The 26808-nt window shown below is 47.0% G+C and overlaps 1 protein-coding gene across 1 annotated transcript in view; it reads right to left on the minus strand.

The window, feature by feature from the left end:
• The window catches only part of LVRN (laeverin), a 158100-nt gene that overhangs the window by 87613 nt on the left and 43679 nt on the right, over positions 1 to 26808 (minus strand). Inside the window, exons 2-3 of the mRNA XM_056537403.1 lie at positions 19466 to 19608; positions 13068 to 13207 (exon numbers count right to left, since the gene is read on the minus strand). Of these exons, the coding sequence (XP_056393378.1) occupies positions 13068 to 13207; positions 19466 to 19608 (283 nt within the window). The remainder of the gene's footprint in view (positions 1 to 13067; positions 13208 to 19465; positions 19609 to 26808) is intronic.

Consider the following 26808-nt stretch of genomic DNA (forward strand, 5'->3'; position numbering starts at 1 on the left):
GGTATGGGCAACTGGTTAACTTTCCTCTACACAGGTTTTGATAAATCTGCCCCACTATGGGTAAACCCAGCCATAGTCTGTAGGCACTGGCAGGTCATACTGGTTTTGCTATCATAACTGATGCTCCACAGCACTGGAATCATAATATCTTAGTATGTACCTGATTATTTTTTTCAATAGCCCCCTCTCACATTGAGCCAGAAAGGATATAGTAAGGGACACGATGTCTCCCTAGCAGTATCCTTCTTTAATCATTGAAAACATCTTTGCACAATTACAAGGTTCCAAGCAATTATAGAACAGAGATTATATAGAGAACATAGAAGAAAAGTGCAGCATCTTACAAAGCCATAGAACAGAATACAGCTAATAGGAAACAATATCTATTTACACCCTAATGGTAAAACATAATAGCCTCAGAACAATCTCAAGTTCAATATAATTAAAATAGTAACATACAGTACCATGCAAAAGCAAAATTCACTCCGACATAAAGATAACATGTTAGGCATTGAAAATGTTTTTTACGCTAATTTACAACATAACAGTCAACATCTGCCTTCCACTGGGCTGTTTTATGTGAGTTTTTATTACTATGTTATTTAAAGCAGAGGTTCAGAAATCTTTTGATTGCCGCTCCTAACATTCTCCTCTCTGTAGGACTGACATGAATGTTTCTATTGCTTTGATGCACTATGCTCTTCCTCTGTTATATCTCTATACCCTCCAGAATTCACTGCGTTTTATGGCTTTACCTTACATCTAAAGTCAACTCACAGCAAAATAGCACAAAAAGAGCAATTGTTTACTAGACAGAGATGTTTAGCGAAACACAACGAGGTTAATAACAACAAAGGGTAACAATACTTTGGATGGAATAGAAGTTATAGAAAAGTTATAGAAGTATCTATGTATTAATACAGTTGTTATTATTATAATAGGTGTTAATACAGTTTATTAATAATAGTTTGGAAATAATATAAGCTATGTTTACTCACAGTGATATGTAGAGGACAATGAGTGACTACTGGCCAAATGGAAGACAATGAGTATCTACTGGCCAAATGGAAGACAATTTGGCTTATATTACTACTGGTGCAGGCAGTGCAATGCCAGGACACTATGAATTACTCTGACAAGCTAGGGCATTGCATGTAAGAAATGTAATCCAGGTAACTAGTCATGGAGGGGGGTCTTGGCAGCTGCTCTCCACCCTGCTTCTTACTGATAAGCCCACAGTGTGGTATAGTGTTAGTGCTTTTAAAGGATTACTCCGGCACTAAGACATCTTATCCCCTATCCATAGGCTTGCATTGAGGGGGCGGAGCGTGATGTCACATGGGGGTGGGGCCGTGACGTCACTATGCTCCGGCCTCCGTGATCGCCAGTAATCAGACCCGGAGCGAACGTACCACGGGGACTGATTCTAACGGGGTGCTGCGTGCAAGATCATGGGGGTCCCCAGCAGCGGGACCCCCGCGAGCAGGTGACTTATCCCCTATCCTTTGGAGTACGGAGTACCCCTTTAATGTGTGTGTATAATTTCCTTTTAAAGACAGCTAGCTGTTCCCTTGGGGATTATGTGCACTACATCTATGAGCACTGATAACAATCCCTATACAAAAAATAATGGTGTTAGAAAGTGTGATTCAATTAAAAACATGAAGTAAAAAATACATGTAAATGATCTGCAATAGATATAAATGCTAAAAAGTAATTTTGTGTTAATAAACAAGAAATGTTTTAACCTTAACCCTGCATTTAGTGGGACTACTTTATTAGACTACTGGATTTATGGAACAGGTTAGGCTAATCCCCCTTCCCAACTCCCACTACCAGTTTAAATTGACCCTTTATTATGTGAGTGGTTCCCCCAGTTGTCTATATGTTCCACCTCTTTCTATGTGTCTGTGTAGAGATAATTGGGGAGATTTATCAAAACCTTGAGAAGAAAAGTTGACCAGTTGACCATAGTAACCAGTCAGATAGCTTCTTTCATTTTTAAAAGGGCCCCTTAAAAAAAATGAAAGAAGCGATCTGATTGGTTGCTATGGACAACTGGTCAACTTTTCCTCTACACAGGTTTTGATAAATCTCCCCTAATGTCCTTATTGTATTCTGTCTTCCCCGTTGTTTGTGTTTGTGGTAGCAGGTAGCTCTGACATAAAATGTTGATGTCCTTTAACCATAGTATAAAACCTCTAATAACAGGACAACTGTCAGGCAAATGAGCATTCCTAGGAACACCCATTCCTGATAATTTGCTAGTGTGAAAGGGCTGGAGAGCAGCCATATGCTGATCATACGCTGATTGGATTTTTTGTTTGATCACATCGCTATCTGCTGCACATCGTGAAACCAGAGGTATGCGGCCAACAATGATGCTCCTACATGTAGTCTAATTGTCTAGGAGAGAACCTGCTCATAGGATTGGGGGCTGTGATAGATTTAACTTAGTTTATCCAGCTGTAGTATTAAAGATGTTGTCCATATAGCCGCATTCTTCCATAATCTGTTTCACACATGTACATGGTCTACATCTGGTATCGCAGCTCAAAGCATCCATGTTTCCTCATCCAGAAAGCCCTGGAGGGGACAGAATGGGAACGGAGGGGCCCCATGACAGGGGTATTATGCGGGAAGGTAGGGGTTAAATGTGAGGAGTTTAGAGGAGGGAGCTAGGGAAGCGCGGGCTTTTAGTGAGGGAGTAGGGAGGAGTTAAGGAGGGTATATAGGAGAGGGCATTGGTACGGGGGTCACAATCTGCGTGGCTGAAGAAGTGTCCCTACCTGTGCCATGGCAGACATGGAGGCGATTCTGCGGCGCGTGCGGGATGAGGTCCTCCGGTGCGGCTCCCAGTGGCTGGAGGACGCGCTCCCATCCCTCACCGCCTCTCCGGTGCTTTCGGCGGGGGAGTCCGGGCCCCGTTCTAGCGGTCGGCGCTCTCGCCCGCCAGAGCGCCTGTCACCTGCAGCTTCCCCTATTCCCAGGCGCCGACGGGTGAGTCCTTCTCCGGCCGCTTCCTGCCGTGGGTCCGGAGCGTCGGGCGGGGGGCGGTCCGGTCAGGCACCCCTCGGTCGGCCTGTTGTGAGGAGCGGTGCGGGGCGTGCTGTCGGCGCGCCCCTGGGCTTCGGTGAGGGACCGGCGCGTGGTGCGGCCCGCTCTGGAGGGCGGGCCCGGCGGAGATCCGGAGCTGCTGTTTCCTCTGCCCCTCAGTCGGGGGGGGCAGTCTCCTGCAGGCCTGGTTGCTACCCGGGCCGTGATTCATGTTGCGCCCTCTGCTTCCTCTTCCAGGGGGAGCAGGAGGGCTGGTTCTGCGGTGTCCCCTGCTGCTGCTGCTGGCAGGGGGGTGGTGCTTCTGGGAGGAGACGAGATCGAGGCTGCTCTCAGTGAGGTCAGTGAGGATGATCTGCTGCTGCTGGCTGGAGAATCTACTGAGACCCTGGACCCGCTGTCTTGTCCCCTGCTCCCCTCCGGGGTTGTAGCAGGTGTTGGCGTCAGCGGGGTTCGGTCGCCGCCACTGTCCGTCCAAGCCGCTGGTGGGGCGAATTCTGCTGCTGCGGAGTCGTCGGACGGGGTCCCCCCGGTCCTTTCCTTGGAAGATGTGTCTGTCACCCGTGATGTCCGGAGTCGCCCTTCTTCTGGAGTTACGGCCGCTGGTTCCGAGCCGGTGAGGTCGGGTGAGTCTACCACTGTCTCCAGTCTGGGGGTTTTTGGGGGGGGGGGGGGGGTGGGCGATTTACAATTGTTTTTTAATGGCTTGCATGCTTTACTGCGGGGGAGTGGTCTGGGGGCGGGGGGGTCCCAGGTGTCTCCGGTACCTGTTTGGGGGGCTGGGGGGGTGCAGCAGGCTGGGGGGGGTGCTGGGGTGTCAGGACCGGTTGGGGGGACTGGGTCGGGCTCGTCGGTAGGGGCCCCGGTGGTGGCGGCGTCGGGCTCGGGGGGAGGGGTTCGACTTGCGGATGCAAGGCAGTTCAACGAAGGGAGCTGCAAGTTCGGGGCGGATTGCCGGTTCAAGCACGAATGTTCCGGTTGCGGGGGTGGGGGACACGGTTTGTCACGCTGTTTCCGGCGGGGGAAGGGTAAGCCGGGAGAGGCTGACCAGAAGAGGGGTGACGCCGGTGCGGGTGGAAAGGATGTTGCCTTTCCTCGCGCTTTACCCAAATAGGGAGGCGGCGGAGCTGTTGCGCTTGGGTTTTGCGGAGGGTTTTCGGATCCCCTTTTCCGGGTCGGCGGGTTCGGGGGGGCAGGTGCGGAATTTGGTTTCGGCACGGGCCCGTCCGGAGCTGGTGGAAGAAAAGCTTTTGCGCGAGGTGGAGCTGGGGAGGATGGCTGGTCCTTTTGCTGGCTCTCCTATTGAGGGATTGCGGGTGTCGCCTTTGGGCCTAGTGCCCAAAAAAGAGCCTGGCAAGTTTCGCCTCATTCACCATCTCTCCCACCCTGAAGGGGGATCGGTGAATGACGGCATTGACCCGGATTTGTGTGCGGTGTCGTACACTTCTTTCGACGCTGCGTTGGTGTGGGTGCGGCGTTTTGGGCAGGGGGCTTTATTGGCGAAAACTGACATAGAGGCAGCTTTTCGCCTGCTGCCTGTTCATCCTGACAGTTTTTACTTGTTGGGTTGTTGCTTAGGTGATAGTTTTTTCGTTGACCTTTGTTTGCCCATGGGTTGTTCTATCTCGTGTGCATTTTTTGAAAAGTTTAGTTCGTTTTTAGAATGGGTGGTGCGGCGGGAGTCCCAGTTGGACTCGGTGTTGCACTACTTGGATGACTTTCTTTTTTTGGGACCGGCCGGGTCTCGGGTTTGTGCGGTGCTGTTGCAGGAGATGGAGCGGGTCGCAACGTGGTTTGGCGTCCCGTTGGCGCCGGGCAAGACGGAGGGCCCGTCTACGGCGGTTAAGTTTCTGGGGATCGTTATTGATACCGTGGCGATGGAGTGTCGGTTGCCGGATGAGAAGCTGAGTGAGCTGAAAGAGGAGGTCAATAGGGCATGCAGGGTTAAGAAATTGCAATTGCGGGAGGTCCAGTCACTACTGGGTCGTCTCAATTTCGCCTGCAGGATCATGCCTATGGGGAGGGTTTTTTGCCGGCGGCTTGCGGCGGCTACCGCGGGGGTTTCGCGGCCTACCCACTATGTCAGGTTGTCGGCAGACTTGAGGGCGGACTTGCGGGTTTGGCAGGATTTTTTGGGCAGGTACAACGGTCGGTCAGTGGTGATGGGTTGCCCGGTTTCTAATTGGGATTTGGAGTTGTTTACCGACGCGGCAGGCGGTTGTGGTTTTGGGGCCTATTTGCAGGGTCAATGGTGTGTGGGTCAGTGGCCAGAGGTCTGGCGGGTGGCGGGTTTGACGCGGAACTTGGCTTTGCTTGAATTGTTTCCGATTGTGGTGGCGCTGGAGGTGTGGGGGGACTTGTTTCGCAATAGGAGGGTCTGCTTTCATTGCGATAACATGGGGGTGGTACAGGCTATCAATAATCAGACGGCGAATTCTCCGCCGGTTGTTACGCTACTGCGTCACCTGGTGCTGCGGGGTTTGGAGCTTAATTCGCATGTTGTCGCTTTGCATGTGCCGGGGGTGGTTAACTCAGTCGCTGATGCTCTCTCTCGTTTGCAGTGGGACCGATTTCGGGAGTTGGCACCGGAGGCCGAGGAGCAGGGGATCCCTTGTCCGGAGTGGCTGTGGAGGCTGGTTTAGCTGTGGCGATGGGCCTTGTGGGACGGTCCGTGACCAGGTCAACGTGGGAGTCTTATAGTCGGTGGTGGGCAGATTGGGAGTTATTGCTTCGGCAGCTTTCCATTACGGGCGCCCCTTCGGAATGGGAGGCGGCTCTTTTATTTTATGTGGGCAGGGCTTTTTGTGAGCGGGTGTCCCCGTCGGGTCTGGGTCGCCGGATGGCGGCTCTGGCCTTTTGGTTCAAGGTCCGGGGAGTGCCGGATGGGACGAAGTCTTTTTTGGTGCGGCAGGCGGTGCGGGGGTTTCGTAAGGGGGCTAGTTCTAGGGATTTGCGCAAACCGGTGACATTTTCGTTGTTGTTGCGCTTGGGTTCTTTATTGGCTGGGGTGTGTTTTTCGGTATATGAGCTATGTTTGTTCCGTTTGGCTTTTGCGTTGGCGTTTTTTGGGGCTTTTCGTATATCGGAGTTGGTGTCTCCTAGTCGTTGTCGGGCCGGGGGGCTTCTTTTTTCGGATGTGGTTTTGGTGGAGGGGGTTTTGCAGTGCCGTGTTCGGCGGTCAAAGACGGATCAGTTGGGTCGGGGGGCGGTGGTGCGTTTGGCGCGCCTGGGGAGTTCGGAGATGTGCCCGGTGGCTTGTTACTCCGCGTTTTTGGCTTTGCGGGTGGGGATTGTGGGTCCGTTGCTGGTCCATGCTGACGGGGGTTTTCTGTCTCGTTTTCAGTTGGTAGGGGTTTTCCGTAAGTGTTTGCGCGCGGCGGGATTCGTGGCAGAGGACTACAGTTCTCATTCCTTCCGGATAGGTGCGGCGACCGAGGCGTCTCGGTGGGGCCTGGGACCGGAAATGGTTAAGCAGATTGGGAGGTGGGAATCTGAGAGGTATAGGCTGTACGTTCGTCCTCATTTGTTGTGATGTGCGTGTGTTTGCGCCTGTGGGTTGTACTGTATTCTTTTCTTTTGTCGTTTCAGGTGGAGCGGCTGGGCTTGTCTGGATTGTCGGCCATTCGTATGTGACGCGAGGGGCAGTGAGGGCAGGGGTTCGGCCGGCGGGCAGACAGTTGGGATTGGACGGTTCGGTGGCCCAGGTTCGCTGGTTGGGAAAGGGGGGCATGAGGTGGTCAGAACTGTTGTCCAGGGTCCAGTTCTTTGTTCAGCTGGACCGGTCCCCAGATATATTGGTGGTCCATTTAGGTGGGAATGATTTGGGTGTGCGCAGGTCTCGGGATTTGATCAGGGACATTAAACTGGACCTGTTGCGTTTGTGGTCCTCTTTCCCGGATTTGGTCCTGGTGTGGTCCGAGATGGTTGCCAGGCAGAAATGGAGGCAGGCTCGGTCGGTGGTAGCAATCAATAAGGCGAGGATTAAGGTGAATAAGGCGGTGAGTAAGTTCGTGGCCAGGAATGGTGGTTTGGTGGCGCGACACCGGGATTTGGAGGAAGGGGGTGCGGATTTTGTGGCCTCGGATGGTATTCATCTTAATGGGATGGGTATGGATTTGTGGCTTCTTGAGTTGAAGGAGACGGTGGAGAGGGCATTGAGGCTGTGGAGGAACGGGGACAAGTAAGGGGTCACTTGTCCCCGTTGTGGCGGGGTCAGGAGAGGAATCTGGGGAGGCACCAGTGGATGGGCATGGTATGTTGGATGGTGTGGAGGTGGGCTGGGAGCGGTTCCCAGCCAGAAGGTGGAATTCAGGTTGGTGGGCTTCACAAAATGGTGCTCCTGTGCAGGTGAGCTACGGCTAGGAGCAAGTGAAGATCCCATCACCTGTGGTCTGGTAACGGTGCCCCTCAGGTTCTTCTCCTGCGCTAATAGACATCCTAATGTTAGGACAGGTTATATTGTTATGTATGACGTTCATACATCGGTTTACAATGTTGTAATTGATTATTTATGTTATTTAATAAATGGGCTGCTGTGGCCTTTGTTTAACCAACACATGCCTTATGTCATTTATGGGAGGGAATAAGCTAAAATTAAGTTAAAGGTGTTAAATGATAGATGATCTGGTGGGGGTCTTAGCAGCTATAATATCCCCTAGTCAAGAAAGCCCTGGAGGGGACAGAATGGGAACGGAGGGGCCCCATGACAGGGGTATTATGCGGGAAGGTAGGGGTTAAATGTGAGGAGTTTAGAGGAGGGAGCTAGGGAAGCACGGGCTTTTAGTGAGGGAGTAGGGAGGAGTTAAGGAGGGTATATAGGAGAGGGCATTGGTACGGGGGTCACAATCTGCGTGGCTGAAGAAGTGTCCCGCCCGCCCGCCCTTAATTTTGTCACAGTGGCGGGGTCAGGAGAGGAATCTGGGGAGGCACCAGTGGATGGGCATGGTATGTTGGATGGTGTGGAGGTGGGCTGGGAGCGGTTCCCAGCCAGAAGGTGGAATTCAGGTTGGTGGGCTTCACAAAATGGTGCTCCTGTGCAGGTGAGCTACGGCTAGGAGCAAGTGAAGATCCCATCACCTGTGGTCTGGTAACGGTGCCCCTCAGGTTCTTCTCCTGCGCTAATAGACATCCTAATGTTAGGACAGGTTATATTGTTATGTATGACGTTCATACATCGGTTTACAATGTTGTAATTGATTATTTATGTTATTTAATAAATGGGCTGCTGTGGCCTTTGTTTAACCAACACATGCCTTATGTCATTTATGGGAGGGAATAAGCTAAAATTAAGTTAAAGGTGTTAAATGATAGATGATCTGGTGGGGGTCTTAGCAGCTATAATATCCCCTAGTCATGAGCAACTACTTTAATGCAGGGTAAATAAGCCTAAACATTACTATGCAATGATCTGTCTACAGGAGTGCTTCTCAAACTGTAGGGCAGCATTCTCAAACTCAAATTATCTGGGGGCCACTGGAGTTAGAGGCTGGGTGAGCCTGGGCCACATGCGCCCCTCACATCTGATGCCCTCATCATGCGCCCCTCACATATGATGCCCTCATCATGCGCCCCTCACATATAATGCCCTCATCATATGCTCCTCACATATAATGCCCCCATCATGCGCCCCTCACATATAATGCCCCCATCATGCGCCCCATACATATAATGCCCCCATCATGCACCCCTCACATATAATGCCCTTATCATGCACCCCTCACATATAATGCCCCCATCATGCACCCCTCACATATAATGCCCCCATCATGCGCCCCTCACATATAATGCCCCCATCATGCGCCCCTCACATATAATGCCCCCATCATGCGCCCCTCACATATAATACCCTCATCATGTGCCCCTCCGATATAATGCCCCCATCATGCGCCCCTCACATATAATTCCCCCATCATGCACCCCTCACATATAATGCCCCCATCATGCACCCCTCACATATAATGCTCCCATCATATGCCCCTCACATATAATGCCCCCATCATGCACCCCTCACATATAATGCCCTCATCATGTGCCCCTCACATATAATGTCCCCATCATATCCCCCTCACATATAATGCCCCCATCATGCACCCCTCACATATAATGCCCTCATCATGTGCCCCTCACATATAATGTCCCCATCATATGCCCCTCACATATAATGCCCCCATCATGCGCCCCATACATATAATGTCCCATAATGCGCCCCATACATATAATGCCCTCATCATATGCCCCTCATATATAATGCCCTCATCATGCACCCCTCACATATAATGCCCCCATCATGCGCTCCTCACATAGAATGCCCCCATCATGCGCCCCTCACATATAATGCCCCCATCATGCACCCCTCACATATAATGCCCTCATCATGTGCCCCTCACATATAATGTCCCCATCATATGCCCCTCACATATAATGCCCCCATCATGCACCCCTCACATATAATGCCCTCATCATGTGCCCCTCACATATAATGTCCCTATCATATGCCCCTCACATATAATGCCCCCATCATGCGCCCCATATATATAATGTCCCATCATGCGCCCCATACATATAATGCCCTCATCATATGCCCCTCATATATAATGCCCTCATCATGCACCCCTCACATATAATGCCCCCATCATACGCCCCTCACATATAATGCCCCCATCATGCGCCCCATTCATATAATGCCCCCTTCATGCGCCCCTCACATATAATTCCCCCATCATGCGCCCCTCACATATAATGCCCCCATCATGCACCCCTCACATATAATGCCCCCATCATATGCCCCTCACATATAATGCCCCCATCATGCACCCCTCACATATAATGCCCTCATCATGTGCCCCTCACATATAATGTCCCCATCATACGCCCCTCACATATAATGCCCCCATCATGCGCCCCATACATATAATTCCCCCATCATGCGTCCCATACATATAATGCCCTCATCATACGCCCCTCATATATAATGCCTCCATCATGCACCCCTCACATATAATGCCCCCATCATGCGTCCCTCACATCTAATGCCCCCATCATGCACCCCTCACATATAATGCCCTCATCATGCACCCCTCACATATAATGTCCCCATCATACGCCCCTCACATATAATGCCCCCATCATACGCCCCATAGATATAATGCCCCTGTAACGCCGAGCGCTCCAGGTCCCGCATCCATCCCGGAGAGCTCACGGCGTGTGCCTCCCTGCAGTGCCCCGGTCTGTCCCTCTGACCAGGAGCGCTGCTTCAGTGCTGCCGGCGGGGATGCGTTCCGCATGGCGGCACAAGTCCGCCCGCGGGTCGCATCCCGTTCCACTCATCTCTCCCTGCGTGCTGTGTCCTCCCGGAGCGCGCGGCCCCGTTCTCTAGGGCGCGCGCCGGCTCTCTTAAATTTAAAGGGCCAGTGCACCATTATTTGGTGCCTTGCCCAATCACCTTTAAACATATATAAAGGGCAGCATTCTCAAACTCAAATTATCTGGGGGCCACTAGAGTTAGAGGCTGGGTGAGCCTGGGCCGCATGCGCCCCTCACATATGATGCCCTCATCATGCGCCTCTCACATATGATGCCCTCAGGCTTTGCAGGTGCAGTGAACTGCAGTCGCTGCCGGCTTCTCTGCCCCTGCCTGTCCTTGGGTCTAGAGCCCTGCTGCCGGCCCTTCTCTCCCCCTGGCTATCGGTGCCGCTGTCCGTTCTCTCCCCCTGGCTATTGGTGCCGCTGCCCCATTGCCGGCGCCGATAGCCAGGGGGAGAGAAGCAGCGCCGGCAATGGGGCAGTGGCGCCGACAGACAGGGGGAGAGAAGGGGCAGTGGCACCCATTGCCGGCGACGCTGCCCCGTAGCCTCCCCCATCCCCGGTTGTAATAATTACCTGTTGCCGGGGTCGGGTCCGCGCTGCTTCAGGCCTCCGGTGTGTGTCCCCTGCGTCGTTGCTATGCACTGCGAGACGCAGTGACGTCACTCTTCATTGCACCGCGCCATGCAGTGCATAGCAACGACGCATGGGACGCACACCGGAGGCCTGAAGCAGCGCGGACCCGACCCCGGCAACAGGTAATTATACAACCGGGGATGGGGGAGGCAACGGGGCAGCGGCGCCGGCAATGGGTGCCGCTGCCCGTTCTCTCCCCCTGGCTATCGGCGCCGCTGCCCCATTGCCGGTGCCACTTCTCTCCCCCTGGCTATCGGCGCCGGCAATGGAGTGCCGGCACCGATAGTCAGGGGAAGAGAACGGGCAGCGGCGCAGTTAGCCAGGGGGAGAGAAGCGGCGGCAGCAGGGCTCTAGACCCCAGGAAAGGCAGGGGGACAGAAGCCGGCAGCGACGGCCTCTCTCCCCCTGCCTTTCCTGGGGGTGTATCGGGGTATACGCATGCACACACACCCACCCTCATTTTACCAAGGATATTTGGGTAAAAAAACTTTTTTTACCCAAATTTCCTTGGTAAAATGAGGGTGCGTGTTATAGGCCGGTGCGTGGTATACCCCGATAAATACGGTATTTCCTTAGTCAAGAGAAATTGGTTTACAAATTTTGGGGGGATTTCTCTCCTTTTACCCTTTTTAAAAATGAAAAAATGGCTCTATGCAAATGTAAAAATTGAAGATTTAGAATTTTCTCCTTCACTTTGCTGCTATTCCTGTGAAACACCTAAAGGGTTAACAAACTTTCTTAATGTCATTTTGAATACTTTTAGGGGTGCATTTTTTATAATGGGGTCATTTATGGGGTATTTCTACCATGAAAGCCCCTCAAATCCACTTCAAAGTGAACTGGTCACTGAAAAATTCCAATTTTGACATTTTCATGAAAAATTGGAAAATTGCTGCTGAACCTTGAAGCCCTCTAATGTCTTCAAAAAGTAAAAACATGTCAACTTTATGATGCCTGTATAAAGTAGACATATTGTATATGTGAATCAATATATTATATATTTGGGATGTTCATTTTCCTTATACGCAGAGAGTTTTAAAGAAAAAAAATGCTAAATTTTCGCATTTTTCATAAAATTTTTCACCAAGAAATGATGCAAGTATCACTGAAAATTTACCACTAACATAAAGTAGAATATGTCATGGAAAAACAATCTTGGAATCAAATTCATAAGTAAAAGCATCCCAGAGTTATTAATGCTATTAAAGTGACAGTGGTCAGAGTTGCAAAAAATACTCTGGTCCTTAAAGAGGTACACTGGCTATGCCCCCTCCCATAGGCTTACGTTGAGGGGGCAGGGCATGACATCACAAGGTGGTGGAGTCGTGAGGTCACAATACTCCGGCCCCGTAGTCGTGACCCTTCAGATACGGAGCGATCATCGTTCTGTGCAGCTGACACAGGTATTTTTATTTGACTATGCTACAGGGGCTGTACAGTTATTGTAGTTTATAACTGTACTTGTCTGTGATGGCTTTCTCGCAATTCTTCTGTGATTTTTGCCCCAATATTTATTTTTAACAGAATACAAAATTACTCATGTCTCTGGTTTTCACAGGTTGCAGTGCGGCAAGACATGACAACGCTAGTCAGGTAAGGAAAGGGAGCAACCACTAGGTGGGAGAGATCATTTTGCAACAGCTGAATGCACCCTGGTTAGAAAACATTGGTGGTTTGAATGGAATGCAACTTATTTGTGTTTCAATGGGTGGGGTGGCTGATGTGTGGGAGGGAGGAAAGTGACCTCAAACTTACAAACAAGGAACTATGGAATGTGTAGATCGAGAAAACAAATCCAACAGGAAATACCCAGTTCACATAAAGCTAGTTACAGTGTTATGGTAATCACAGCATAGCCATTAGCCCAAGACAAGCGCAGATCCTTCCTAAGCATGTCCATTACTGCCTGCCAGGTATGTACTAAAATCACCTTATGCTGGATAACCCCTTTAAGGATGGAAGTAGTTAAACAGAAATTTTCTTGAAAAGTCATTACACAGGAATCCACATATCTAATATTATAGCCTTAGTGTACAGTAGTTAAAAACAAAGTGTTAGTAAGTAGATTAGTTTACCTCATTGCCCCTTTCAGTTGTTGAAATGTAATCAAAGTCGCATACTACAAAAGCAGTTATATATGTTGACATTTTCAGAGTAGTGTTAAATGTTGTAACAGTCCATTTAATTCCATCTTCATCTTCCCTTTCAGACATGGCTAGAGAAAAGAATTCATTTTAGTATGCAGATATAGTTAAACTTTAATTCATACACAGAATACAAACTAGGCATAAAAAACATTGATTCATATCGAAAATGAAATGTTCAGCTGTAACCTCAAACAACAGATAGACAAATATGTTTCCATTTGTTTATACTGCTGATTAATGCAATGTATAGTCTAGTAGACTATCCTCATACTGTGTCAATTCCATTCCACACATACCAACCCAGTATGACTCCAATGTTGGATTCATCTTATTGGTTACATGTGCTTCTGCACACATCATCATCGATCATTATCATGATTTTTTGTAAGGCAATCTGTCACATTTAAATAAGCAGCCTGATTTTCCATCCTTGTTCTATGGGGAAGCAGCAGATGAGCAGATTGATATTCACTGGTCTCTCAACATACAATATTTATTGGTTTGTGGTATGGCGGGGTGTGAGGTGCAGGGCAGATGTTGTTACCCTAGGGGCAGATAGTATTAACCCCTTGTGTTTGTGATGCTAGGGCGTGGCTTAGCCTTAACCACCCGAAGGTATACCGCTGGATCCTGGGCTAGGCACAGGGGCAAGGACGACACCGACGCCAAGTTATTGACAATGGTAGCTTTACTGAGGGTAGACAGTTGTTACAGTCTATGCAGTACAGCCAGGGCCCAAGGAGGTGACCAGTGACACAGAGGCCTTGCAGGCTTGCTGGGACTTGTCGTTGGACGGTAAAATTTAGTGCAGGCCAGGGTAAACAGATGACTTGACTTGACTGACTTGTGGCTGCTAGACTTGACTTGAGGCCTCCACTACTCTGGCATTAGGCAAGACTTTATTGGACCTCAGCAGGAAGCAAGAGAGAGAAGCTAGCTCCACCCAGGGTTTATATGGGGGAGACTAGCAGGGAGCCCATAGGTAACCTTTGGGGTCAGCTGGTCACTGGTTCCTCCTGGGTAACAATCACATGGTACATTTTATTAAAGGCATAACACATCTTTTAATATACAACATATATACAAATGGGGAAACAATTACAGGGGGCCCTGGGACACCGAGGGACACTGCCTGACAGGGCAGGAAAGGTATGGGGCAACACCATCCTGTACTGGGCCACTGCAGGTTCTTGGACAAATATTGCATGTTAAAACCAATGTTGAGACAGTAACTCTATGGAAAACTGGCAATTGGTTCTGAAGCCCCTGAAATATCAATTCAAAATAAGGAAAAATGAAGACTACTTTAAAATAAGCAGAAAAATAATACACATAAACCAAGTCCTTACAATTAAAAGTCAAATAGAACAACTGGACACTGGAAAGTTATTCCCTTTCTAGAAGAATGGAAGCATCTCCAAGGTCTTTTAGGGGTGATATTGACAGGCAAGCTTTGTACTCAGCCATATGTTACTAGCAGGGAGGAAGGCATTATACCACACCATTCACAAGGGCACTCTTAGACCATTATTCTTCTGACCAGTAGGGGTCCCGGCAGTCAGACCACAGTGATCATACAACCTTATAACCTATCTTGTGGATGTGCAAAATATGCTTTTACTGAGCCAGTATTATAGGGATATAGCTCAAAGACCAACTGGTGTATGGACCTTCAAGTCGGATGCACAAATCCCTATTTACATGTATGCGTGAGTGGACGCCGGCACTGTGTTTCCAGGCGTGGTGGTGCGGAGCAGTAAATAGTAGTTCATCTATAGCACAGTCTATGTGAAGATAAATAACAGAAAGTCGCACTCACCACTGATGCCAGTCTCACTTTATTTAGAACAAGCTCGGCAGGTACAAAGGTCTCAGATGCAGGGGTGCCTCCATGGCATCAGTGGTGAGTGTGACTTTCTGTTATTCATCTTCACATAGACAGTACTATTGGGATGCTTACCATTTATTTTCCATTTACTATACTGTACAAGTGTTCCCAGTAATACTTCTACATCACCCAGCATATCTTGGCTCAGACAATTAACATATACCATGTTCAGTAGAAGACATTGATGCTGATTGTCAGGTAGTGAGTCGGGGGAGCTTTGTCGACTTGGCAGGATAGCTTTCAGCTAATTTCAATAAGTGCTTGGGCAAAAGTAACCAGTCAGTAGGGAGACACTATAAATTAAATCTGTCCTATCAGGGCAACTGTATGTTGAAAGACTAACCAGGGATTTTAATTATTAAGTTACAACTTCTACTGAATCTTTTTAGACTGTATCCTGCTCAGATCTTGCTGCTATGTGACAAGGTACTGTCAGATTGGACTGCATGTCCCCTAGACACCAGAGATTGCCAGCATTTAATGTTTAATTGTTATGATCCCTATGGATTGTGACATTTAACCATTGAAATGATGGACATCAGAGCCATCTCCGATGTCTGTCATTACCAGCAGATGTTAGTTGCTGATAGCAGCGGGCATCTGTTGGTTATGACGCAGACCTGACGCATGGGCCTGCGTCATATTCCCCTCACCTGATACCGGTACATCATGGGTCGGCAAAGGGTTAATGTGCACTATGCAAGTCTATGGGAAAGTGGTTTTCTGTGCACACAATATGTAACAATGCGGACACATTTTTTACAGTTGCTTAAATATGTGCAGGGGAGGCTCTGCCTATAGGCAAACTAGGCAGTCACCTACAGCGGCCTCTTGAGGGGGGAGCTGCTCTGCCTGTCACAGAAAACGCAAGCAACTATCTTTTCAGCCATCCAGCACAGCCCTAAGAGCACCACCCCGCCCCATGTTGGAAGAGGGCGGCATGCAGCTCGGCACTGACAAGATAAACGCCCTCCCCTTGGCCTCATCATGCTGGGGGAGCAGCAGGCAACAAGTATCTATCGTCTGTGACAGCCCCCCATCCCACAACACCCCCACCCCTCATGTTGCATTAGAAGCGCAGTGAGATCCACTGCACAACTTCCCCCTTCCCCCCACCTCAATCTTCATCATGTTTGAGGAGCGCTGCTTGATCCAGTACTACCCGCTTCAACCCCCCCCCCCCCCCTACATTATATAAAAAGATTTCGTTTGACGACAGGTACACATTGACCAATTTTTTGCTTTTTACATAAATTTTCAATAAATGTACAATCGTAACATATAAACAGAAATAACATTCTAAAGGTGCCTATACACATTCAATAGCTATTTGCAGAATTTAACATCTGACCCTTCTGTCTCCTTACAGATGATGTTAAGAGGCCCCCATGCACATAAGATAGTAGGCTAGTACAGTGAAATGGAGGCCATAATGTTGGAGTAAATATCGAAACAAGGAAACATTTCTAAAATGTGATAATACTGTTTTTTTTTCCTGAAATTGATCCAAAATTGCAAGGGGCACCTACAGGGATGTCATCATGGAAGTCTTCTGGAGTGGCAGCAAGTAGAGGGGAAAACCGATTTTTTTTTTGCCCTCACATTTCCTGCCCCCTGGAAAACCCCTTTACGGTCTATTCACACGTACAGTATTCTGCGCAGATTTGATGCGCAGGATTTTAAGCCGTGTTCAGTCATTTAGTCTACCCTGAAATCTGCAGCAGAAAATCCTGCACATCAAATCTGCGCATCAAATCTTCACATGAAATATGCGCACCAAATCTGCGCAGAATACTGTACGTGTGAATAGACCATTAAGAAACAATTTGTGCTACTTGCTGTTTGTACAAGCTTCGTTATACAAAACCCCAAACCATTCGGCTTTCCAGTGTGTTTACTGTGCATAAAATAATCTCATCCAATTAATGGAGTATTGATCAGAACGCAGATTTTTACCCATTGTGGTAAATCTAAAAATAAATAAATAATTTGTGATACTTAGGACACGCTGCTGACTTTCTTTGTACTGTAACTTAGTTGTGGGTTTTCAGTGCAAACCCACAACTTATATAAACATAGCAAAAACTAATTTGGTGTGATTTAAGGATATATTATTAAAGATAAATGGTTTGGCCTTGTGTTTACAGCTACTGAAGGAGCCTGTTGTAGTTATGAGTTTTATAACTTTTATTCATGCTATGCTATTCTTGCTCCACCAAATATATTTATTTACAGAACAGCTAAAAACGTATAATTGCAGGGGTCATACCCCAGTGATTAAAAGGGTTATCCAGACTGGCTCCAGAAAGTTGAACAGATTTGTAAATTACCTCTATTAAAAAATCTTAATCCTTTCAGTACTTATGAACTGCTGAATTTGAGTTGTTCTTTTCTGTCTAAGTGCTCTCTGATGACACGTGTCTCGGGAACCGCCCAGTTTAGAAGCAAATCCCCATAGCAAACATCTTCTAAACTGGGCGGTTCCCAAGACAAGCAGAGATGTCAGCAGAGAGCACTGTTGCCAGACAGAAAAAAACTACTTCAGCAGCTGATAATCATTGAAAGGATTAAGATTTTTTTTTAATAGAAGTAATTTACAAATCTGTTTAACTTTCTGGAGCCAGTTTATATATATATATATATATATATATATATATATATATATATATATGAAAAGTTTTCTCGTGGAATACCCCTTTAAAGTGGTGTGAATTCACTTCTCCCGCCGTGGAAACCCAGGGTTCTAAACAGACTGTCTAGAATACTGGGTGCTGCACGTTGGGGGGTCCTAGTGGTGGGAACCCCGCAATCAGACATCTTATCCCCTATCTCCTTTAAGTAAAGCAGTGGTCGTGAATGCATGCTGCCATTCTACTCAAGTCTCTAGAACTGACGGAAATAGCTTGGTACAGAATTCGGATTCAAACTCAATACTGTGATATTCCATGTTCACTGCCACACATCAACAAACAAGATTACTCCAGGCCACTAATAGACTCAAATAAAAAGGTGTGCAATTAAAGCTTTTATTAAGCTACAATAAAATGACACCAACTGTACAATAAAATGACACCACCAACAAGTGAATCCCAACACTGTTAAAAACTTGAATGACAGCACAGACAAATAAGAAAAACAGTCTTTTCTTGTACAATGTTCTAGAAAATTACTTCTATAACTTAAAGGAGTACTCAAGTGGAAAACATATATTTTTTTTAATCAACTGGGGCCAAAAAGTTAAAGAAAAACTGTCAGCTTGCTCTCTGGCTCACTGGCACTCTGACGTCACCTGCCGCTGGCCGCAGCACAGCCCAGCTCATCAAAATTCCTCCCCTCCCTCCGCCTCTCCCTCTTCTCCCTTCTCTGTAATTAAGAGGGAATGAAAATTTCAGTCAAACGGCGGGGCAGAAGCAGACAGTTTTCCTTTTAAACAGATTTTTAAATTGATTCTATTTAAAAATCTTAGTCCTTCCAGTACTTATCCGCTGCTGTATGCTCCAGAGGAAGTTGTTTTCTTTTTGAGTTTCTTTTCTGTCTGACCACGGTGCTCTCTGCTGACATATCTGTCCATATCAGGAACCATCCAGAGCAGAAGCAAATCCCCATAGCAAACCTATCCTGCTCTGGACAGTTCCTGACATAGACAGAGGTGTCAGCAGAGAGCACTGTGGTCAGACAGAAAAGAACAACTCAACTTCCTCTGTAGTGTACAGCAGCTGATAAGTACTGGAAGGATTAAGATTCTTAAATAGAAGTAATTTACAAATCTGTTTCACTTTCTGGCACCTGTTGATTTAAAAAAAAAAAAAAAATGTTTTCCACCGGAGTACCCCTTTAATCCTCCTTCATTGTTCCCCCCAGTCCTTGTTCATCTTGCCTTTATGCCATTAGTGTGTATATATATATATATATATATATATATAACCATTGGCATAAAGACAGGACCAATGAGGGGGGGAGATGAGTTTTCCCAATTTGTAACCTGACCCTACTATGCTCTATTACACCCATATCTATCTACACGTTTCCTTCAGCTGTGACACTGAATTCCTCAGGGCAAAATAATATCGATTAGAACTGGTCTTTCTTTATAAGGCAAAATGCACAATCAATGTAATTACAAAAGAGCAGCACTAATTTCTGTATGTTTTTTGTTAAAGGGGTACTCCGCTGCAGTCACGATCCCTGCCGCCCGCACCCATCGTTCTAAACGAAGCCGGTGCTGCACTTAGATCGTGGGGGGCCCAGCTGCGGGACGACCCCCGCGATCAGACATCTTATCCCCTATCCTTTGGATAGGGGATAAGATGTCTAGGGGCGGAGTAACCCTTTAAACTGCTTTTAGGTAAATGAACATAAACAAGGCATTATCTGAATCATTCAACCTTAATGTTAAAAGTTTACTTTGGAAATAAATACAATAACATTTATCACATACCTATAGCTGGCATATTAGATAACGCCACGTAGCTTGAATTATGCACAATTCTAGTTTTAAAAGTTGCTTTAAGTGCAGGTTCATCAAAGCATGGGTAAACTGTCCTAGCAGATGTTGGCTCGAGTTCTGATGCAACTAGGACCCTGTGGACAGAAACTGTGATAGTGATCATGACCTTATGTATCACGTGTACGAAATGTTTTATACAAAATATAGATTGGATTACAGGGAAAGGAAAGACAGGACAAATAACAAAACACTATAGCAATCAGATACTGTAATATTCTGGATGGATTTCATAGACAATGCTGTTTATTTCTTTTTAAATGGTACCTGTCAGAAACTTCTGACATGTCCTAGCTCTAGTGACTTTCTCTGTATATCTGTTGTGCACGCTACTGTCAGTGCAGAACTGAGCGGTGTCCATAAGATATGAATGGGCACATGGCTCAGCTTGGCTCTGCTGCCTGTTTTTTTTTTTAGTGATCAATAAGGGTCTCAGCACCGGGACCCCCACCAATCAAAACCTCTAACTCTAATAGTCAATGAAATAGTAAAATCTTTACATCTTGGAAATGATTGTGGGGGTGTGGTGTGTGGTATGTGTGTGTGTGCGTGTATATAAAAACAGCATTGGAATAAGGGTACCCAAAGCTACAAAAAATTGCAGTTTCCATTGATATGTCATTACATAACTCCTTTTAAAGACAATTGGGGAAATATTCAAAACTTAATTTTTTTTGTCTTAACTATGCCAATTTTTTTTTAAGTTGTACAGCACACATTTTTAAAATAATTTTTCTTTGTTTGCACCATTTGAAACAGGTTATTTTTTAAGGGGTGTGGCCTCAGAAAAAGGGACATAGAAGGGATGGGGCTAAATGCATTTGTCACCTGCACTAACCTCTTGGTACAGGCTGATCATAACAATACCGGTACTTACTTATCCCAAATTCATTGCCCTGTTCGCCGTTATGCTTGTTATTCGGCAGGCTTGGTACTCGGGCAGCGTTCGAGGAGAAGGCTGACGTTATCGCTGCTGCGTCTTCACGTGGCCTGGCTGATTCCTGAACAATAAAGATAACAGGCAAACTGGACCATGGATCAGGGATAGGTAAGTATAATTTTAATCAGTGTCACCTGCACGTCTTGCCTGAACCAACAGGTTAGTTCGAGTGACACTGATTACAAATTAGCTTTAAATTGCACCAAATTTTCTAAAGTCTGCACCCACATAAACCAACCTGACCTAATCTTAGGCTGCGTAGTCTTATCTAAGTTTTTGTATATGAACCCCAATGGGAGTTACTCAAATTGCATAAGACAGGCAACTTCATGCTAGTGATCCCCAACTGGATGTGCCTCTAATAGCATATACTTGTAATATGCCATAAATGTGCACATATAGCTTATATGGTAACACAGTAACACAGTTCATATGGTTGAAAAAAGACCATCAAGTCCATCAAGTTCAACCTATAAACCTAATCAGTCCCTACTGAGTTGATCCAGAGGAAGGCAAAAAAAAAAAACCTCATACTAGAGGTAAAAAATCCTTCCCCACTCCAAATATGGCAGTCAGAATAAATTCCTGGATCAACGTTCTGTCCCTATAAATCTAGTATATATAACCAGTGATGTAATTATTCTCCAAAAATGCATCCAGAACCCTTTTGAACTCTTTTACAGAGTTCACCATGACCACCTCCTCAGGTAGAGAATTCCACAGTCTTACTGCTCTTACAGTAAAGAACCCTCATCTGTGCTGGTGTAGAAACAAACCTTCTTTCCTCTAGATGTAGAGGATGCCCCCTTGTTAAAGGGGTTCTCCGGTGCTTACACATCTTTTCCCCTATCCAAAGGATAGGGGATAAAATGCCTGATCACTGGAGTCCCGCCGCTGGGGACCCCCGGGATCATGCACGCGGCACCCCGTTTGTAATCAGTCCCCGGAGCGTGTTCACTCCGGGTCTGATTACAGGCGACCACCGGGCCGGCGGCATGTGACTTCACGCCTCCGCCCCCATGTGACGTCACGCCTCCGCCCCTCAATGCAAGCCTACGGGAGGGGGCGTGGTAGCTCTCACGCCCCCTCCCGTAGGCTTGCATTGAGGGGCGGAGCGTGACGTCAGGGCGGAGGCCCGGTGGTCGCCTGTAATCAGACCCGGAGCGAACACGCTCCGGGGACTGATTACAAACGGGGTGCCGCGTGCATGATCCCGGGGGTCCACAGCGGCGGGACTCCCGCGATCAGGCATCTTGGCATCTAGGGTAAAAGATCAGGCATCAGGCATCTAGGGTAAAAGATGTGTAAGCACCGGAGAACCCCTTTAAAGATACAGTCCTGGGTATAAATAGATCATGGGAGAGATCTCTGTACGGTCCCCTGATATATTTATACATAGTTATTAGGTCTCCCCTAAGCCTTCTTTTTTCTAAACTAATGTGATGTCCCAGTACAGGTACACGGTCCTGTACTACCTGTAGGCCCTGTCAGGTTGAGTCCCTCAGTGACCTGGGGGGCTCCCCTGCAGGGTCTCCCCCTGTTGTCTCCCTGTTGTTTTATATGGTGTGTATGTCACTTTAATGCATAGACAGCATCCCTATGTAAACATAGTATAAAGGACCTGTGGGAGGTCTCAAGACCTGTGAGTAAGCCTGTCACATGTAATGTTATGCAGTCACCTGATTTGTTGTCACATGTACTCCCAGAGAGCACCAGCTTAACCTATGACCCACAGCTTGACCAATGGGCTTTAGTCCAGCCCCCCACTAGATCAAGGGATGGCCATTACAGTTCAGTCTCTTATACCATCACCATCACGCTAGATGCTCTTAGCTTGTACCATCAGTCTTTGCTGTGGCAGCGACCACCAGAGATCTCAGGACCAGTGATCAGCATCTGGAAGGACACAGAGCTACCGTCTCTCCAGTGAGTCTCAAGTCTATGTCTGCTGTCGCTAAAACTAGTCAAGTCCTGCATATAGTCAAGTCGAGTCTAATTACAAGTCAAAGTCAAGTTTATTAGTATTGGTCCAGCAAGCTGCGAGGTCTTCTGGGTCCTGGCCACCTATTTGCGAAATCTGGCCTTAGCTGTGAAGATAATTACACCTGTCTTCTACTCAGTAAAGCCTACGTTTGACCCGAACTGGTTGTGGACTCTTTATTCACTACTAGCCTGTGGGATAGCGGAGAATCCGGGCATGTGGTGTTCCGGAACCCGAAAACCACACTGACATCACAAAAACATAGGGGCTAATGTAGTACATAAGAAAAGAAGAAATCTGGAGGCACTCACATTTAGTTGGTAGATCACGGCTTCTTTATTGTGGATGCGGCAGTCTGCTGACAGCGACGTGGGACGCTAGAGCGGTGGATACAAGACTGTGTGTGACAATTGTTTCACGCCCCTCCGGGCATTTCTTCAGAGTCTTGTGTGAAACAATTGTCACACACAGTCTTGTATCCACCGCTCTGGCGTCCCACGTCGCTGTCAGCAGACTGCCGAATCCACAATAAAGAAGCCGTGATCCACCAACTAAATGTGAGTGCCTCCTGATTTCTTCTTTTCTTATGTACTACAAATCCTGATCTGGAGAGGATTGAGCACCGCAGGGATTAGTGGATACACGGGTGTGAACGCTGCAGAAGCTCCTGTTGCCAGTGCACACAGTGCACTTCATTGCTACACACAGCGGCTGTGCCGGTTCTGTGACTCGGTCTCAGTTGTACATAGGGGTTAATACCATCCGACCCCCGGGGTTAATTACATCTGATCCCACCAGCCTACAACGCAACACCTGTGGTCCCGCCATTTACACCGGTGGTCACCACACTAAATAACACTAATTTTGATAATCTTTCTGGGTACTGTAGTCCTCCCATTCCCGGTATTACCCTGGTTGCCCGTCTTTGAACCCTCTCCAGCTCCACTATATATTTCTTGTACATTTGTGCGCAGTACTGTATACAGTATTCTATGTGTGGTCTGAGTAGTGATTTGTACAGCGGTAGAATTATTTATTTGTCGTGGGCATGCCCCTATGCCCCTATTGATGCACCCCATGATTTTATTTGCCTGCCTGACACCGGTCACTACAGCTACATTTACTGTTAACTAGGATTCCTAAGTCCTTTTCCACATCAGTCATCCCAAGTGTGCTCCCATTTAATACATAATCCCAGCTCAGATTTTTCTTCCCCATGTGCAATACCTTACATTTATCAGTGTTGAACCTCATCTGCCACTTCCCAGCCCAAACCTCCAACCTATCCAGTTCCATTTGTAACAGTGCACTGTGCTCTATAGTGTTTACCACTTTACAGAGTTTAGTATCATCTACAAAGATTACTACTTTACTATTCAACCCCTCTACAAGGTCATTAATAAATATATTAAATAGAAGAGGACCCAAGACTGACCCCTGTGGTACCCCACTAGTAACAGTCACCCAATCAGAATAAGTACCATTAATAACCACCCTCTGTTTCCTATCACTGAGCCAGTTACTTACCCACTTGCACACATTCTCCCCCAGCCCAATCCTTCTCATTTTATGCACCAACCTTTTATGTGGCACCGTATCAAATGCTTTGGAAAAAAACAGATATACGATATCCAGCGATTCCCCCTGGCCCAGTCTTGAGCTCACCTCCTCATAAAAGCTGATCAGGTTAGTTTGAAAGGACCGATCCCTCATAAAGCCATGCTGATATGGAGTCATACATTTATTTTTATCATGATACTCCAAAATAGCATCTCTTAGAAAACCCTCAAACAATTTACATACAACGGAGGTTAAACTAACAGGCCTATAATTCCCAGGGTCACCTTTTGTCCTCTTTTTAAATATTGGCACCACATTTGCCATGCGCCAGTCCTGGGGAACAGTCCTTGTTATTATAGAGTCCCTGAATATGAAAAATAGGGGTTTGTCTATTACAATACTTAATTCCTTTAGAACACGGGGGTGAATACCATCTGGACCTGGTGATTTGTCTAGTTTGATTTTTTGTAGACAGCACTGTACTTCTTCCTGGGTTAGACAGGTGACCTGTACTGGGGAGTTTACCTTATCACACTGTATTTCACCTGGCATTTAATTTTCCTCTGTGAATACAGTGGAGAAGAATTTGCTTAATATATTTTCTTTTTAAATCTAATAAAATCTGCAGCATTTAAGCAGTGGGGGACATACATGTAATCAAAACGGACTGGACCAAAAATCTGGTACAATGTGCATCAAAACATATGCAAATATGAACTAAATGCAACACTAAATGCCCTATTATGTCTGGCCATTGTCACGATTCGGCTTACGGGTTGTGGATCCGCTGTGTCAGCGAGGGATTGGCGTGGACCGTGCTAGTGGACCGGTTCTAAGAGGCTACTGGTTTTCACCAGAGCCCGCCGCAAAGCGGGATGGTCTTGCTGCGGCAGTAGCAACCAGGTCGTATCCACTAGCAACGGCTCAACCTCGCTGACTGCTGAGAAGGCGTGGGACAGAAGGACTAGGCAGAGGCAAGGTCAGACGTAGCAGAAGGTCGGGGGCAGGCGGCAAGGTTCGTAGTCAGGATGGATAGCAGAAGTTCAGGTAACACAGGCTTTGGACACACTAAACGCTTTCACTGGCACAAGGCAACAAGATCCGGCAAGGGAGTGCAGGGGCAGTGAGCAGATATAGTCTGGGAGCAGGTGGGAGCCAATTAAGCTAATTGGGCCAGGCACCAATCATTGGTGCACTGGCCCTTTAAGTCTCAGAGAGCTGGCGCGCGCGCGCCCTAGAGAGCGGAGCCGCGCGCGCCAGCACATGACAGCAGGGGACCGGGACGGGTAAGTGACCTGGGATGCGATTCGCGAGCGGGCGCGTCCCGCTGTGCGAATCGCATCCCCGACGGCCATGACAGTGCAGCGCTCCCGGTCAGCGGGACTGACCGGGGCGCTGCAGGGAGAAAGACGCCGTGAGTGCTCCGGGGAGGAGCGGGGACCCGGAGCGCTAGGTGTAACAGCCATAATCGGCCAAATGCTTATTTGGTTGCCTGCATTTTTTTTTTTTACCAAGAAAAAATCATTGACTGTTGGCCCCACTCCTTGTGTAACAGGGGATGTGCGGCCAACAAGAGATGGCAGCAAAGTGCCACAAAACAATCTCAGTTATCATCCATGTGGCCCCTCCCCACATAAGTACACTCTGTAATAAGTGTCAATTTACAACATAAGCCCTTCTTTAGACAGTAGCTTGGGTCATCTAATAAAGTTTACACTTTAAAAACAAATACTATATTATCTTTTCAGTGAGTCTTTCTGCATAAAAGCTGCACCCAATTATGTGGATGTGATGCAGAGGATTTTATTGTGGATTTTATGCTGAAAGTTATACACTGTGTCTATTAACTAAAAGAGGAGTAAAGTGAATATAAAAACTGGGTGAGCACTTGCTGCAGATTTTGCCTGCCGATTTCCTTGGATGAAATATGTAATGTATATACTACACGGCTGAGGCTATGTTCACACGGCATGGAAAATCTCAGTTCAGACATTGCCCCTGAATGGGTAGCGCCAGCATTTCATTCCGCCACTAGGACCGCTCAGGAATGCACTCATAGACGGCAATGCATTCCGTGCAGAGTCCGCAGAATAAACATGTCTATCCTTACTGAGGAAACACAGATATTCTGCAATGTGAACAGCACAGCAAAATCCCATTTAAATCAATGGGACTCTGTTACTGCGGAATCTCCGTGTGGAATTTCCAATATGGAAATTCTTCTGTGTGAACATAGCCTTAGTGTATGTGTGGTGTGTTCACTGTAGAACTAGAATGAACTTGATTTACGTGGATTTATACTTATTTGCACTCATTCTTTCCAGTGGATAAATGACCATAACAGAATTTAAAAAAGCTAAATGAAGTGATAACAATAGGGAAATATGCAACCGAGATGGCATTGTGCTATACCGCAAATGAGATTCATTTCTCTTGTAAATTCTCAATGAAAGAAAGAAAATTGAAGTTAATTTAAGAACAATTTAATGTAATCATTGAAACTTGCTTGTGTGTACAGTCTGTACCCAGAACAAAGTAGAACTTTAATCCTTCCTAAATCTTTGAATAGTGCACAGCAGTGTGAACACTTCTATCGGGTTATCTGCTCTTAGCCGTTCTAAAATAACAATTGCCTTTTTTTTTGGCCAGAGCTATAATTTTAAGATTTTGCTGTGATTGCTACCATTATTCTTTTCATCTAATGACTTTGCACCTTGTAGAGTTTTAATCCCATAACCCATTAGCTATGGATTACTGGAAATCATTTATACAACTCAAAGATCAGGTTTTCTTCTC

This window comes from Hyla sarda, chromosome 1 (assembly GCF_029499605.1).
Source record: "Hyla sarda isolate aHylSar1 chromosome 1, aHylSar1.hap1, whole genome shotgun sequence".
Classification (NCBI taxonomy): domain Eukaryota; kingdom Metazoa; phylum Chordata; class Amphibia; order Anura; family Hylidae; genus Hyla; species Hyla sarda.